General features: G+C 38.3%; 1 protein-coding gene across 1 annotated transcript; it reads left to right on the top strand.

Moving 5' to 3' along the window:
- The first annotated feature begins 14331 nt into the window (after window positions 1-14331).
- On the top strand, window positions 14332-16390 carry HESX1 (HESX homeobox 1). The gene is made up of 4 exons (XM_026500366.4): window positions 14332-14598; window positions 15193-15392; window positions 15680-15781; window positions 15878-16390. Exons 1-4 carry the CDS (start codon window positions 14376-14378, stop codon window positions 15974-15976), a joined length of 624 nt encoding a protein of 207 aa, XP_026356151.3. The 5' UTR covers window positions 14332-14375; the 3' UTR covers window positions 15977-16390.
- The last annotated feature ends 476 nt before the right edge of the window (window positions 16391-16866 follow it).

Here is a 16866-nt window from a genome sequence, read left to right as displayed (position 1 = left end):
TGAAACAAATGTTGGGGAAACTGAATGAATTAGTGATATATCATAAATTATGCACAAATTAACATTGTCCTAAGTAAACTCCATATTTTTTGAGATATAGTGATTGAAAAGAAATTATATCAGTGATTTAGCTAAATCACATTCTGTATACAGGGTCAAAAGCAATGTCTTAATAACAGAAGACAGTGATTTCATGTAAAAACAACTATGATTTTTAACTCTTCCCTTCCTGAATAATTCAGTTCTCAAGCCGTTAGGTGGGGCCAAATGAAGTAGGAGTCTGGGCAAGGTAGGTGAGCTATAAGGGCCCCCAGAAGAGGGCGCCAGAGTCCAATCAGGGTAAGAAGGGCATCCCCCACAAAGGGGCACTCTTGTGTGGTGTGTCCAGAGCCTGTGCAAGGTGAGGAGTACATCTGTGTAGGTGGGTGTTAGAGCACAGGAGGGATAAAGAGGCTGTTTTGGTGGAGAGGCAGCTAGGGAAAGGACGTGAGGGCAAATGTGGGGTGAGGAGGGCATCTGCATGAGAGAGCAGTTTTGGAGTCCAGGTACGATGAGGAAGGCTTTTATGCAGGTTGGGAGCCTGGTGCAGGATTTCAGAAAGCAGGGAGCGAGGGGAATATCCATGGAGAAGGGCAGCTTCGTGCAGAGTCTCAGAGCCTGAGTGGGATGAAGAGAGCGCCCTCATAGAGAGTGGGTAAGTGTGGGGGGTCAGAACCCAAGCAGGGAGAGGGCCGCCTGGGTGGCGCAGTCGTTAAGCGCCTGCCTTCGGCTCAGGGCGTGATCCCAGCGTTCTGGGATCGAGCCCCACGTCAGGCTCTTCCGCTATGAGCCTGCCTCTTCCTCTCCCACTCCGCTGCTTGTGTTCCCTCTCTCGCTGGCTGTCTCTCTCTGTCAAATAAATAAATAAAATCTTTAAAAAAAAAAAAAAAAAAAAAACACCCAAGCAGGGAGAGAAGGGCTTTTGTGCATGAGGAAGTACCTAAGACAGGTTATGAGTGCTCTAGTGAAGTAAGGAAGGTCTCTATGTAGGAGGGCAGCCTGGCAGGAGATGTCAGAGGTCCCTCCCTCAGAGGGAGTAGGGCATCTCTTCAGAGAGTGGGTGATAACAGTGGAAGTTTGGTTACATAGGGGGATACATCAAATAAATATATTGAAGATAATGGAAACCAGGTTTCTCACTGTCGGAGAAGGGAATTACAAGTATGAAAAGGGAGAAAATTAGAATGAACTCTACGGTGCTAGTTTGGAATTACATGCATACCTTGATTTTTGTGCTTTGGTGTTTTTAAATTTAAATTCAATTAATTAACATATAGTATATTATTAGTTTCAGAGGCAGAGTTCAGTGATTCATCAGTCTTACATAACACCCAGTTCTCATTGCATCACATGTCCTTCTTAAAGCCTATCATCCAGTTACCCCATCCCCCCACCTTCCTCCTCTCCAGCAACCTTCAGTTTGTTTCCTATGATTAAGAGTCTCTTGTGGTTTGGGATGCCTGAGTGGCTCAGTTGGTTAAGTGCCTGCCTTCAGCTCAGGTCATGATCCTGGGGTCCTGAGATCAAGTCCCACATCCAGCTCTTTGCTCCGTGGGGAGCCTGTTTCTCCCTCTGCCTGCTCTGCCTGCTGCTCTCCCCTGCCCTTGTGTGTTCTCTCCCTCTAACAAATAAGTAAATAAAATCTTAAAAAAAATTTTTTTTAATTCTCTTATGGTTTATCTCCCTCTCTGATTTTGTCTTGTTTTATTTTTTCCTCTCTTCCCCTCTGATCCTCTGTTTTGTTTCCACCTATGAGTGAGATCATATGATAATTGTCTTTCTCTGATTGACTTATTTCGCTTAGCATAATACCCTTTAATTCCATCCATGTCGTTGCAAGTGGCAAGATTTCATTTTTTTGATGGCTGAGTAGTATTCCATTGCATATATGGACCACATCTTCTTTATCCATTCATCTGTCGATGGATATCTGGGGGTCCCTCCACAGTTCAGCTATTGTGGACATTGCTGCTATAAACATTCGGGGTGCCGGTGCCCCTTCAGATCACTACATTTGTATCTTTAGGGTAAATACCAGTAGTGCAATTGCTGGGTCGTAGGGTAGCTTTATTTTTAATGTTTTGAGAAATCTCCATACTGTGGGGAAGCATCTTGATCAAATACTCGAAGTTAAACATCACATGGGACAAATAAAAGTCATGTCTTGATAGCAAATAATGAAAAGAACTTAGCATCATTTCTGTGACATCCTGCCAAAGATGCTTAGCCTGAATCTAGTCACGAGGAAACACCAAACTAACCTTAAGTGAAGGACATTCCACAAAGTAGCTGACTAACCTTCCAAAGTGTCGAGGTCATGAAAAAGCAAGGAAATACTGAGCATCTTTTGCTGATTGAATGAGACAAAAGAGACACAACTGAAGGCAATGTGTGATTCTGAACTGTATCCTTTTACTGTAAAGTATGCTTTTTGGGACAATGGTGAAACCTGAATGGAGTTTGATGGTCAGATGATGGTGATAAATCAATGTTAATTTCCTGACTTAGATACTCTTCTTGTGCGTGTGTAGGAGAATGTCCTTGCTTGCAGGGAAAACACACTGAAGTATACAGGGGTGATAAAACATCACATCAGCCTCTACTGCCAACGAATGGAGAGAAAAAAGTTTGTACTGTACCTGCAACTTTTCTGTAGGTTTGAGATTGTTTCAAAATTAAATAGAAAATATTGAAAATGAAAAGTGGTAATGGTTATAATCATGAATAGACCAGTGACATGATGCATCACTAAATTGTTTATTTTTTTCCTTAAAATTTTTCAAATTCTAAAGAGAGATTATTAAGTAAATACATGTCACGGCTATAGAAGAGATTGTGGGTGAGGGATAAGACTGGGGACACTCAAAGTAAAATATCCCAGGGATCATTTCTGCTCTTTTCTGCCTCTGTCCCCCAAAGAGTATCTGCTTTAATGGGGACCCAAACACCTCTGCGAATTCTCAGGTAGTATCTATGTGGAAGGATTCATCAGTAACCTTGACAGCTACCTTGTTTGATTATAACCTTTGAGAAATATATATTTATTTTAAGACAATTCCACTAATATCTGAGTTGTTAAATTTCTGGAATAATGTTATTTCCGGTTGTCTTCTAGTACTAAAATTACCTCACTTATTTAGGTTATATACGTGACATATATAACAATAATGTTTACTATTATAGATAAAGTTAGCCCCTACAGTATTTTCATTTTATTTTTTTTAAAGATTTATTTATTTATTTGAGAGAGAGAGAGAGTGCTCACAAGCACGAGTTGGGAGAGGGGCAGAGAGAGAGGGAGAGAGAATTTCAAGCAGAATCCACACGGAGCACAGAACCCCAAGATCAATCCCACAACCCCAAGATCATGACCTGAGCCAAAATCAAGAGTTGGATGCTTAACTTGCTGTGCCACCTTGGGGCCCCTGTATTTTTAGAATGTTTATCACTTTACATTTCATGCTGCCAATTGTCATTAGTATTTTACCTTCTCATCCTGAGAACTGTATTTTAATTCTGAGATAGTTCAGTTCACTATATACTTGCTCATTTGTTTATATGATTAGAAATACAATTTGCAAGTTATAAACTCTCCTTCATCTATATTCCCTTCTTAGTTAATGGTGTCATTATCCAATTGGTCACCTAAGCTAGAAATATGGGAATCACATTAACTTCCTCCCTCCACCTCCCCTCAACACACAAAGACACACACACACACACACACACACGCAGACATCCCTACACCTGATTGGCCTTAAGTTCTGTTGCTTTTCCTGAAGCATCTCTGTCTCAAAACATTTCTGAAAAGCCTTCATAATAACTTTGATAATGGTAATAAATTACAGCAGTTTAATGTTTACTATGTATCAGGCCCTATTCCAAGGGCTTTGCAAGTTATCTCACTTGATCCTCAATTAGGTACTATAATTATCCCCATTTTACTATAGAGGAAACTGAGCACAGAGAAGCTAAATTACATGCCCAAGGTCACATAGCTAAAAAGAGGAGGTACTGGAATTTGGACCCATGTAGGCTGATATGAGAGCTGGGCCCTTACCCACTCTCAGTCCTGCTCAATCTAACACAAACAGATTTGGGAACTTTTCTGCTCTTGTGCATATATCTTTATTATATTATTATATTATATTATTATGTTGAAATCTTGTATTTATATATTGGTGTTCCTAGAAAACTAAGAATTTTATTATTTAGATTTGTAAAAGTAGAGAGGGGGGTGCCTGGCTGGCTCAGTCAGTAGAGCAAGCAACTCTTGATCTTAGGGTTGTGAGTTCAAGCCCCACATTGTGCGGAGAGATTATTTAAAAAAATAAAACTTTAAAAAAAAGCAAACAGTAGAGAGAATAATGAATCCATATTATTATATCTCTATTCATTAGACATAAATCCACATATACCCATCACTCCAATTCAACACTTAACCAACATCTTGCAACACTTGCTCTAATTTTCTCTTAGTTTTCTTGTTCTCCTGAAGTATCATAAAGCAAACCCCAGACATCTTGAAATTTTACCTATAAATACTAACGTAGAATCTTTTTTACAAGGATTTTTTTTTTATAGAACCATCTTCAGTCTCACACCTAACAAAGTTAATTAATTATCTTCTTGATCATCAGTTTCTTGAGGACAGAAACTATTTCAGCTCCTGGTTACCTAGTGTACCCTTGACATATGCCGGAGTTGAATAAATGCTTGTTGTGAGTCAAAAGGTCTTTTTTTTTTTTTTTAAGTTAATAAGAACCATGACATTCATGCTCCAGAAACAGTGATATAAGTAACCATGAGGTCTTCAGGTTCACCGACAGCTCTTACTTAATCTGCAGTGATTATTCACATTAAATGGCCCTAAACTGTTGACCTGAACCTCAGGGCCCTAAATCCAAAACTGTTTCATTTTTGAGTATTGTGTCTGGGGATAACCTGAGTCTGATTTAGCCAGCTCTGAGCTTTCTTTCCCACTGTCGATCTGGGGAGAACAGAAGGACAAGGACTAGACTGAGTGGGAGTGTTTATTGGTAAAGATTTCTTAGAAGGAAATATGGCAGCATCCACTAAAAAAATAATAGACTCTTCAAAGAAATTTTTCATGGAAATACTCCTGCATGTATGCTAAAATGTTAGTACAAGGTATTCATCGCTATAATGTTTATTATAGTTTAAAAAGTTGGAGACAATCCTAAGTGCCTATTATCAGGCATATAATTCAATAAATTATGGTTTATCCACCTGATGGAGTGCCGAGCAGCTGCTGGAGAATGAGGTAGAACTGTATGTGCTGACACTGTCACCGTCAATGTCAGGGAGACTCACTGCAGAATAATTCAGATGTCTGACTCCATGTGGATAAAAATATATGTGTGCACACTCGCCTATTGTATCAAGGTACTTCAAAAAGGCAGGAAGGAGGGGCGCCTGGGTGGCACAGCGGTTAAGCGTCTGCCTTCGGCTCAGGGCGTGATCCCAGCGTTCTGGGATCGAGCCCCACATCAGGCTCCTCTGCTGGGAGCCTGCTTCTTCCTCTCCCACTCCCCCTGCTTCTGTTCCCTCTCTCGCTGGCTGTCTCTATCTCTGTCAAATAAATAAATAAAATCTTAAAAAAAAAAAAAAAAGGCAGGAAGGAGAAGCATAAACAGTAGGTTGGGGAGTGAAAATGGGGTAGAATTGAAGGAGATAATCGTATCTTACTCTACGTACTGTCATATTGAATAGATCTTTGAAAAATAAAAATGCATTTGTGTTTCAGGTGACTTTATACGAAAATTTTAAAATCAAGGGCATGAGCTCAGCAGGGATTCCGCTTGAGATTCTCTCTCCCTCTGCCTCCCCTCCCTTCTCTCTTTTTCTCTTTCTAAAATAAATAAAATAAATAAATCTTTTAAAAAAAATAAAGTCAAGGGTGTGATATGTGCAAGGCACTATACTGAAAAGAATTTTAACTGATTTCAAAATGTAAAAAATAAGAAACTGTACTCTTTTGAGATTTGAGAACAAAGGCTGAGATATTTCTTCAATGTTATAAATGAAGTGAACATATTCAACAAACCTTTATTTAATATCTTCTGTGTGACAGGCACTGTGATGGGTGCTGGGAGAGAGAGAAATGTGTATGAAACCCTCCCAACTCTCCTGAAACACCGAGAAAGATATTATGTGACTCAAGTAACAACAGTGGCAGATGAGGGCCTTAGGAATGACCAGTGCCAGCTGTGAACTGTTTGCTCAACATGACTCAGGAGTGTTTTATTCTAAACTCACATTTTTAATTTTTCTTATTTAAGTAGAGTCGGTATACAATGTTATATTAGTTTCTGTGCACATAAGCTCTGATTTTTTTTTTTAAGATTTTATTTATTTATTTGACACAGAGAGAGACAGCCAGTGAGAGAGGGAACACAAGCAGGGGGAGTGGGAGAGGAAGAAGCAGGCTCCCAGCGGAGCAGGGAGCCTGACCAGGGCTCGATCCCAGGACCCTGGGATCATGCCCTGAGGTGAAGGCAGATGCTTAACGATTGAGCCACCAGGCACCCCATAAGCTCTGATTTTTAAAACAAATCCCCCATCTCCCTTCTTATTAAATTTTAGTCACGGAATGCCAAAACGTCTTCTAATTTGTGGATTACACTGGAGTGATACATAAGTAATTCATAAGAAACTGGGAGTACCTTAACACATTGAACAACAATAATCATAAACCCACAGCATTTACATTGCCTGTCCGGTTTACAAAGGTCACCTCTTCCTAGTCCCACCCATCCATCCACCTACCCATTTGTTCACTCATTCAACCAATATTTTATTGAATGTCTACTTTGTCACTGTGCTAGGAGACACTGAAGGTGTAAGAGCAAAAAATTATTTTATTTTAGAAAACATGTTTTAATGTTTAAAAAAATACAGCCTCAAATAGAACAGTATAATTCCTATGCAAAAGTAAGGGGCAAGCGTCATTAAAGCTTTGCTTATTGCATTTCACAGATCAGGGGCATAATAATTGTATGGCTGATCTGTAAAATTCTGCTAAAACACCTAAGACATTGAGCATTTTTCCTGATGTTAATGATTTGGGACTTAATTGAAATACACAATTCAAAAATAAATTGTTAGCAAATCCTGGGTAGATTTACAAATTACTAAAACAAAACAAAACATAAACCTCTCAATTTTTACTTCACCTCATACATATAGATGTTTAAAATGTAGACTATCCAATTTTGTGAGTCCTAGAGTCTTCTTTTCAATGTCAATGTGTCAGGCTTTTATTTCTTACATCAAAATAAGTGTTAAAAGATCCTGAGGATAGGGGCACCTGGGTGGTTCAGTCAGTTAAGTGTCTGACTCTTGATTTTGGCTCAGGTCATGATCTCACGGCTGTGAGATCAAGCCCTGCTTTGGGCTCTGTGCTGGGCATGGAGCCTGCTTAAGATTCTCTCTCTCCCTCTCCCTCTGCCGCTCCCCCCACCCCTTCTCTCTCTCTCTCTTACTCTTTCTCTCTCAAAAAAAAAAAAAAAAAAAAAAAACCACACACACACAAAAACAAAACAAAACAAAACTGATAGGGGTGCCTGAGTGGCTCAGTCCATTAAGCCTCTGTCTTACACTCAGGTCATGATCCCAGAGTCCCAGGATTGAGCCCCACACCAAGCTCCCTGCTCAGCAGGGAGTCTGCTTCTCACTCTGCCCCTCACCCTGCTCATGCTCTCTCTCTCTCTCAAATAAATAAATAAATAAATAAATAAATAAACAAATAAATAAATAACATATTTTTAAAAATAAATAAATAAATAAATAAATAAACAAAAAACTTGAGAGATATTGAGGATGTACCACATTCACTCAACCTTTTTCTTTATCAGTACCCTTTGATGTTTATATCATGAGATCGTTGATGAATGTATTATGGTGGTCATTAATTGATAAAACAGGGAATTCGGGGACAAAAATTTGAGTCAAGGGGCGCCTGGATGGCATAGCGGTTAAGCGTCTACCTTCGGCTCAGGGCGTGATCCTAGCGTTATGGGATCGAGCCCCACATCAGGCTCTTCCGCTATGAGCCTGCTTCTTCCTCTCCCACTCCCCCTGCTTGTGTTCCCTCTCTCGCTGGCTGTCTCTATCTCTGTCGAATAAATAAATAAAATCTTTAAAAAAAAAAAAAATTTGAGTCAAGGCTCTGCTGCTGGCTAGTTGGTGGCGATTTAAAACTGAACTCTCAGTTTCTTTTTTCTCAACCACAAAAGAGTAGAGGATTTGTGAGAAGATTAAATACAAATATTTTTAAATTCCTTAGAAGTTATAAAGCACTATAGATACTTTGTGTTTCTATTCATTATACCATTACTCTAAATAAAATAGCATTTATTAAAAACCAACAATAGACGTTATAGTAATGATGGAACACGGTTCTCCTGTCAGAAGCAAAACAAGGAAGTCTGTTTTCATCATCACTGTTTTCAGCATTGTTCTGTACTTCTAGACCAGTGTTGTCCAACAGAATTTTCTGCAGTGATGGAAAAGTTCTGTCTGTGCTGTCCAATATGGCAGCCACTGGCCACATGTGCCATCTAAATTTAAACAACTTACAATAAAATTAAATTTAAAATTCATTTCCTCAGTTGTACTAGTTACATTTCAAGTGCTCATTAGCCACACGTGTCTAGTAGCTACCATATTGCATAGCGCAGATACAGAACATTTACATCACCTTAGAAAATTCTACTGGATTAGAAATTATTTGGTCTACAATTATAATGTTTAATAACCACATATCCATCCACCAATTTATTTTATTTTTTAAGTAAATGCATTTTAAAGCAGATTGCAGACATATATATTTTGCCCCTAAATTCTTCATGCACATCATTAACTACAGTTCAATACTTATTTATGTTTTAATTAATAAAATTTTATATACAGTGAAGGGAACAAATCTTAGAGTACCAATCAATGAGTATTGACAAATGCCTACATCTGTGTAGCAAGATCTAGAACATTGCCATCACCCACCAAGTTTCCTGATTCTGGTTGCCATTTAGTCCCCACCTCCACCTCCACTTTCTGATTTTTTCAATACAAACTAATTTTGTCTCTTCTTAAACACCACATAAATGAAATCATACTGTAGATATTCTTTTGTATAAGGCTTCTTTGACTTAGCATAATGTGTTTACATTCCTCAAGGTCGTTTACATATATTGGTGAGTTATAAAGTCAATTGTACGGCTATTCATAGTTTGTTTACCCACTTTCCTGTTGATAGACACCTAGTTGCCAGTTTTGCATGTTATGAATAGAGTTTCTATGAATATTCTCATGCAAGTCTTTTTGTGGATGTATGTTTATATTTTTCTAAGAATGGAATCGCTGGGTCATAATAGGTATATGTTTAGTAGTTTGGGGCTAACATATGGAATTAAGTTGATTTTTGTGTATTTACCTTTATTCTATGGTTTTGCTAAATATATGATAAAATGTTGCTAATTTACTTGTTAGTTTTTTCTACCTTTACAAAGGACATTTCTGCCTCCATTTATGGTAATAACGAAGTAGCTGCTATTGCACCTACCCTCCCAAAGATACAAATTACAAACCCTGCATAAAATATCTTTAAAAAACTATCCAAAAGTACTGGAAAGTGGCCTCAAACAGGCATAAACTAAAGAAAAGAGGACATTTAGAAGAGATGAATAGCATTGGGTGAGTTTTCCATTTTTACGGCTTTATGTTGGAACGTAGACACCAGTCCACACCATGTGGGAGGATCCACAGTGCTGTTCAGGGCAAACACGGTAGCTAGGAAGTAACTTAAAATCCTAGGAAGGAAAGAGATAACAGAGAAAGGCCCCAAATGCCGCATATATATTCTGCCCAAATCTCTGGCTGATTTCTGAATTTGGCATGCATTTGGAAAGCACCAAACATCTCAGCTACTGAAATGATTGAACAAAAATTTCAACTGATGACTACCACAAAAGAGACAGAGTTTAGAAACGGTTTGAGCACAGCCTGATCAAACAAACAAACAAACAAACAAAAATCAACATTCTTCAGAAGACAAAATAGAATCCAGAGACTATAAATATCATTTACAGTGTCCAGGATACAATCCAAAATTACTAGACATACAACGAAACTGGAAAATGTGTCCCATATTCACAAGAAAATGCAATCAATGGAGACAGACCCAGGGGTGATAGAGATGTTGGAATTAGCTGACAAGTTTTTTTGTTTTTTGTTTTTAAAGACTTTATTTATTTATTTGACAGAGACAGCGAGAGAGGGAACACAAGCAAGGGGAGTAGGAGAGGGAGAAGCAGGCTTCCCGCCAAGCAGGGAGCCTGATGCAGGGCTCGATCCCAGGACCCTGGGATCATGACCTGAGCCAAAGGCAGACACCCAACAGCTGAGCCACCCAGGCGCCCCAGCTGACAAGTTTTGAAAGCAGTCAATGTAAATATGTTTGAGGACATACATAAAAATATGCTCATAATGAATGTACAGACAGTATACATCATTGGAGAAATAGTAACTACAAAAGAGAACCAAATGTAACTTCTATTGCTGAAAAATAAAATATCCGAAGTAAAAAATTCACTGGATAGGCCTAATAGTATATGGTATATAGAAGAGTCAGTGAACTTGCAGATATATCAACGAATATTATCTGATCTGAAGAACACACAGGAAAAAACATTAAAAATAAAATTAACAGACTCTTGGTAACCTGTAAGACAATATAAAAAAAAATCTGGCATGTGCGTAATTGGAATTTCAGAAGGAGAAATAGAAGATATGGTTAAAAAAAAAAAACCTTAAGATACTAGCACATAGAACATAGAAATATATAAAAAGGATAATACATTATGACTAAGTGAGGCTTTTCTCAGAAAGAAAAGGATTGTTTAACATTCAAATATCAATGTAATTCATCATTAATAGAAAAAAAAGAAGAAAATCATGTAATCACTTTAACATGCAGAAAAATACTCATTCGTGACTTTAAAAAATCAGCAAATTAGGTTTAGAAGAAACTTTCTCAATCTGATAGAAGGCATCTATAAAAACTGTCACTAACATCTTATTTATTTTTAAAGTTTATTTACTTAAATAATCTCTACACCCAATATATGAAAAACTCTTATTCTTAAAGAAACAACAATAGGGGCACCTGGGTGGCTCAGTAGGTTAAGTATCTGACTCTTGATTTTGGCTCAGGTCATGATCTCAGGGTTATGAGGTAGAGCCCTGCATAGGGCTCTGGCGCCACACTGGGCATGGAGTATGCTTAAGATTCTCTCCCTCTCCCTCTGCCCCTCCTCCCCTCCACTTGCGTGTGCCTGCACGCACTTTCTCTCTTTCTCAAAAACATGAAAGTAAAAAAAGAGACAACAACAAAATACCCTAATTTTAAAAAATGGGCTAAGGACATGATATGGTCTGAATGTGTGTGTCCCGCCAAAATTCCTATGTTGCAATCCTAATACCCTGTGTGATGGTATTAGGAGGTGAAGGCCTCTGGGAGATGATTAGGTCATGAGGGTGGAGCCCTCATGAATGGGATTAGTGTCTTATAAGAAATTCTGGAGAGTTCTCTAGCCCCTTCTGCCTTGTGAAGATAAGGAGAAGTCTGCCACCTGGAAGAGAGCCCTCACCCAACCATGCCAGTTCCCTGATCACAGACTTCCAGCCTCTAGAACTGTGAGAAATAAGTTTCTCTTGTTTACCAGCCCCTTAGTCTGTGGTATATTGTCAGAGCAGCCTGAACAGGCTAAGACAGACATAAACCATCATTCCACAAAAGATGGAACACATACTGGCCAATAAACATATAAAGAAATAAATTCCCAGCTTCACTTGAAGGAATGCAAAAAGAAACAATAAGATTCTTTCACCCAGTACGAACCAACCACTGTGTTTGGATGCTAGGGAGTGAACAAAACAGACATTATCCTACATGGAACACTACATCAAAAACTAGGGATGTACTGTATGGTGACTAACATAACGTAATAAAAAATTATTATTAAAAAAACAGACATTATCCTAGAGATAGGAAACAGACAAGAGAAAACAAACATAATAAACAGATATGTAATGCGGTAAGGCAAAAGGTAGTAAATGGAGAGGTTGACATTTTGTTTATCCCTCTCAGTGAGTTTATCACTCTCCGAAATCACCTTGTTCGTTACTGAGATCTAGCACTAGCATGGTGTCTGGCACAGAGTAAGTGCTCTATAAAATTTTGTTGAATGAATATATGAGAAAATGTTTCCCGACATTTGTAGAGAAATTCTTTCCTCCCTTTTGTTTTCATCTACCATCCATGTATATAATGGTATTATGTAAGTCCAGATAAAGTCAACTCAGACAGAGTAAAGCTATTGGAATGTCCTTTCTGATCAAGAAGAAATTGGGGGCTGGAATTGCGTCGGCATGCACCGTAGCATCATTGCCCCCTGCGCCTCGAAGCCCCCTGTGCCACTGATCTGTGGGGGTAAGGATCTCAGGATCTCCACCTCCTGCACTGATAAGCCAGCTTACCTGGCTCACCTATTTCCTTTTTTTCCCCATTCTTATCACCAGTGAACGTATGAGATAATTTACTCACTTATAATTACTGTTATAATTATTGTTTACTCCACACCCCCACCTCGCCCCATACCATTTTGAGTTTCATAAAGGCAAGGATCCTATTCCGTTATTTCTGGTACTGAGTAGATGTTCAACCAATAGTGGAAGGAAGGAAGGAAGGAAGGAAGGAAGGAAGGAAGGAAGGAAGGGAGGAAGGAAGGGAGGAAGGAAGGAATGAAAATCTCAAAGAGAGAAAGGGATCTGGGAAGGTCTTGAATTCTCACTTTTCCTCCAAATCTTCCCAGGGTAGGGTCGCCCCCTCCTTCGCACAGTCTGCATTCCAAGACACCAGAGGCAAAACCTCCCTGAGGCATAAATATGTACTAGTTTGCTCATTCTCAGAATGGCTTTACACCGATATTTACACACCCATCCTTCTGTGCGCCCGTTGTTGTTTTGTAGGTGAATCCTTTGTTCACTCCAGAGGTTGCTTAAGGAGGAACTTAGCTCCTATTTGTGACATCATGATAGGACAAAAGCAGATGAAGCCGAGCCCCACCCTGTAGAAGCTATTTCCTCTGTAAGTGGAGACTACTTTTCCTCTTCCCGGAAGAAAAATCTGGTAGTTGTTTAAAAACTGGATAAAGTTGAGCTCCTAAATTTATCATCAAGAAGGTACTGGGAAAAGGGGGCGGCAGAGAACAAGAGCAATGAAAAGTGTCACACGTTCTGAGGGAGAGTCTACTTCTAAATTTCCCCAGTTAGCAGCTATCTTTCTCTCCGACTTTCAAGTTTTCCTAGGGTGAGGAAATGAAAATATTCTGTTCCTGGTTATTTTTCACAAATCTTATTGTCTTCGTGAAAACTTCCCAGCCCCTCAAAAAATCAACAGAGGGAAAGCCTTCTTTCAAGAATACGGTAAATCATGTTCTTGTCTTTGAAACAACTGTGGTAGGAAGAGAAATTCTTCCCTTTAGTTTGAAGAGTCATGCGTTTAAGTTGCTTGGTGGTGGTTACATCTGATCTTCATATAGACTTGTATCGCTCTCATTTAAAAGAAAAGCTGAAAGAATGGAATTAGCTCATTAATTATTTAAAATACTTGGTGCAACTGTTCCTTATGAATTAATCCAGGCACTTGGAAGACAATTACACTCAGTGTTAATAACATGGCCAACCTTTTCCAGTATGCTGCACTCCAAATACTATTGTGTTTTCACTGACAACATTCACTATTACATATGCATATGAAAAACAGGCATTTTCATCGGAATTACCGTTAATAGCATTAAGAGATTATTATTTTTTCCAATTTCCTTGGAAGAAAATTCACTTAAATTAGATTATTTATTACTTGACTGCTCTCCTATCTAGCCTGTATGTTTTGGTAACTGGAGTCCATGAAAGTATAAACTTCAGAATAAAAGGCATGATTTTATACATTAATGATTTCAAATAAAAGAGGAGTGCTGGTTTGTGCATCACTTCTTTCGAGAAAGTTAAGTCTGTGTTCTGCTTAGGAGAGATAACACTTTTTGTCCCTGTAGGTGGCCCCCCTGGTGTAGCCATTAGTTGCTAATTACTTGCAAACAAATAAACAATTAACTCCTCAAGCTGCTGGCTGGGCGAGTGTTCATTGACATGCTAAAACTTTCTAAGACAGGATTTTAATTAGTGACGTTCTAAATCCAGCCCCCTTGTCTGCGGAGCTGTAAGGTGAACTGCAGGAAGATCCCAGCCCTGTACACATGGGGCAGAGCCAGCCAAGAGGCAGGGAGAGGCCAGAGCTGTCGTTCTGTGCAGCCCACTCGAGGATGGCCCCCAGTCTTCCGGAAGGTGCTCGGCTTGGGGAGAGCAAACCCTCGCCCTGCTCCTTTTCAATTGAGAGCATTTTAGGATTGGACCAGAAGAAAGACTGTGTTCCTTCAATGAAACCCCACAGGCCCTGGGCAGACCCCTGCGGCTCCTCAGGTACGCCACGACTTGGTTTTTTAAATTCTTTATTATTTTCATCGGCAGTGTTTATTTTGGCCTTTATTCCATGCTACACAGAGGTAGAGAAAAACAGCAATTTCATCGAATTATGTAACTGAAGTATTGGGGACTTTTAATGCCTCCAGCTGAGTTTTATAGGAAATAAAAAGAATATCAGCATTAGATCCAAGTAGGTATAAAGTTCATTCCCAGGAAATGCCAAGAACCTGCATTTATTTCACTAGGTCTCTTTTATCCGACACATCAGATATTCTGTGTTTTCGCTGAAAAATAAATGACATTCAGAGACCAAAATGTTCTCTAGCACCAAGGCAGCATCTTTATTTTTGTTAGCTTTTGAGTTTTTGGTTGATGAGAAGTCAGTTCTCTTGTGAAACCCCGAAGAATTCCACTAGGAAAATTAAAGACAAGTTCCTGGTATTACTTCTTCTAAAACTTTGTGAAATACAGGATTGGACACCTAAAATGGAGTTTATTTTTCTGTCGTTCGTTTGTTTTGTTTTGTTTTAGTCTCAGGAACTAATATATTTCTTCATTGCAGGGGTTTTCTAATTATTTTTCTGTTTTTAGGGAAAGATGTTAACCTATGTGTGCATATCCCGAGCCTTCCTAATGGGATCTCATTCCCTTGTACTGTGGATCACCCAATGCCAGAAGAAAGATTTTTGAAATGCGAAAATTACTTTTCAGCCTCAGAAAGACTGTCTTTGAAAAGAGAGCTGAGTTGGTATAGAGGCCGGAGACCCAGAACTGCTTTTACTCAAAACCAGGTGGGAAGTTTTTTCAACCAGTGATGATAATATAAAGGCTTTAACTGACACCCTATTGAGCGAAAGCCCAATCACTTTGGGATCTCAGTTTGGAAGCTTTGTTAATGAAATAATAGACTATATGGAATTGTTGTTTTTTTAAACAGTTTCTGGATAGTCGTTTTTTCAAAAGGCATACATTAATTGCCTAAGATCTAAATGCAATTATTTTGCTATATAGATTAAAGTCCATTTTATGATAACATACCAAATACCAACATTTTTTATAACTATTTCCTTATTCTTAGATTGAAGTGTTGGAAAATGTCTTTAGAGTTAACTGCTATCCTGGCATTGATATCAGAGAAGACTTAGCTCGAAAATTGAATCTAGAGGAAGACAGAATCCAGGTAATTTTCAAATTTAGTTGTTACTTGTGATGATTGAAATGTTAAGAATAATAAAATAATGTTTCTGAGATCTACTTTGTTTTTCCTTAATTTTAGATCTGGTTCCAAAATCGGCGTGCAAAGCTGAAAAGGTCCCATAGAGAATCACAGTTCCTAATGGCAAAAAAAAATTTCAACACAAATCTCCTGGAATAGATAGAAAATTAACACATGAGATGATCTTACAGGATATGAAGAATCAATAGAAATATCAAGTGTTAAAAATGTGGTGTTTTCTTTTCTGCATTTAATCTGTTGTCGTTTTTTTCCTAAAATATGTTGTAAATATTTACTGTTATAACACGGTACCTATTATACTTGGGCACTTTTAGTTACAATAAAGGCCTTTCCTATATATTTTAATAAAATTTTCAGAAAAAGCCAGCTATTTTTTAAGTGAGCAAATTTAACTTAATAAATTAGTTCTCTAAAATCAGCAAACCCATGACTGGGTGATTCCATAAGCTGGATTCCATTTACAAAATAATTCAAGTAATAATTTGAAGAATGGCACGAAGATATGATCTGTTTCAATTACTTTTCTTCAAGTGCATTTTGAAACATAATTATTAGTTTCTCTTGATTTCCGGCATAAAGCAGTGAAAATTTCTCGCCATCAATACAAATCCTTCTAGCATGCCAGTTTCAAGTTGTTGTTTTGTTTTGTTTAAGCAAAATCATTATGGCACAGTAGAGATAGAAAGACATCAATTGTCATATTCATTCTCCTGGTATTATATTGCAAAAAGATTCAAACTGCAAATAAATGCAAATTTTTAAAATATTTTCCTAGTTATTTAATGTTGTGCTTTACTTCCAGTCATTGCAGTAATAATGATCATCTGGCTTGTATCTATTTCTAGTTTAGTGATTTCCGATCAAGTGCATATTTTGTTATTACAATAAATCATTGACGCAGAAGGTAGGGTAAGTGACCTGCCCTTTGTACGGGCTGTGACATAGTTGCTGCGAATCATCAGCGTACTTTTTTGGGACAAGAACTATGTATTTTCCTTGCTTTTGCCATTGTACCTGCCAGTTAAAAT

Source organism: Ursus arctos, unplaced genomic scaffold (assembly GCF_023065955.2).
Source record: "Ursus arctos isolate Adak ecotype North America unplaced genomic scaffold, UrsArc2.0 scaffold_14, whole genome shotgun sequence".
Taxonomy (NCBI): domain Eukaryota; kingdom Metazoa; phylum Chordata; class Mammalia; order Carnivora; family Ursidae; genus Ursus; species Ursus arctos.
The sequence above is the reverse complement of the archived record's forward strand: the minus strand, read 5'-3'. Positions and strand labels throughout refer to the sequence as shown.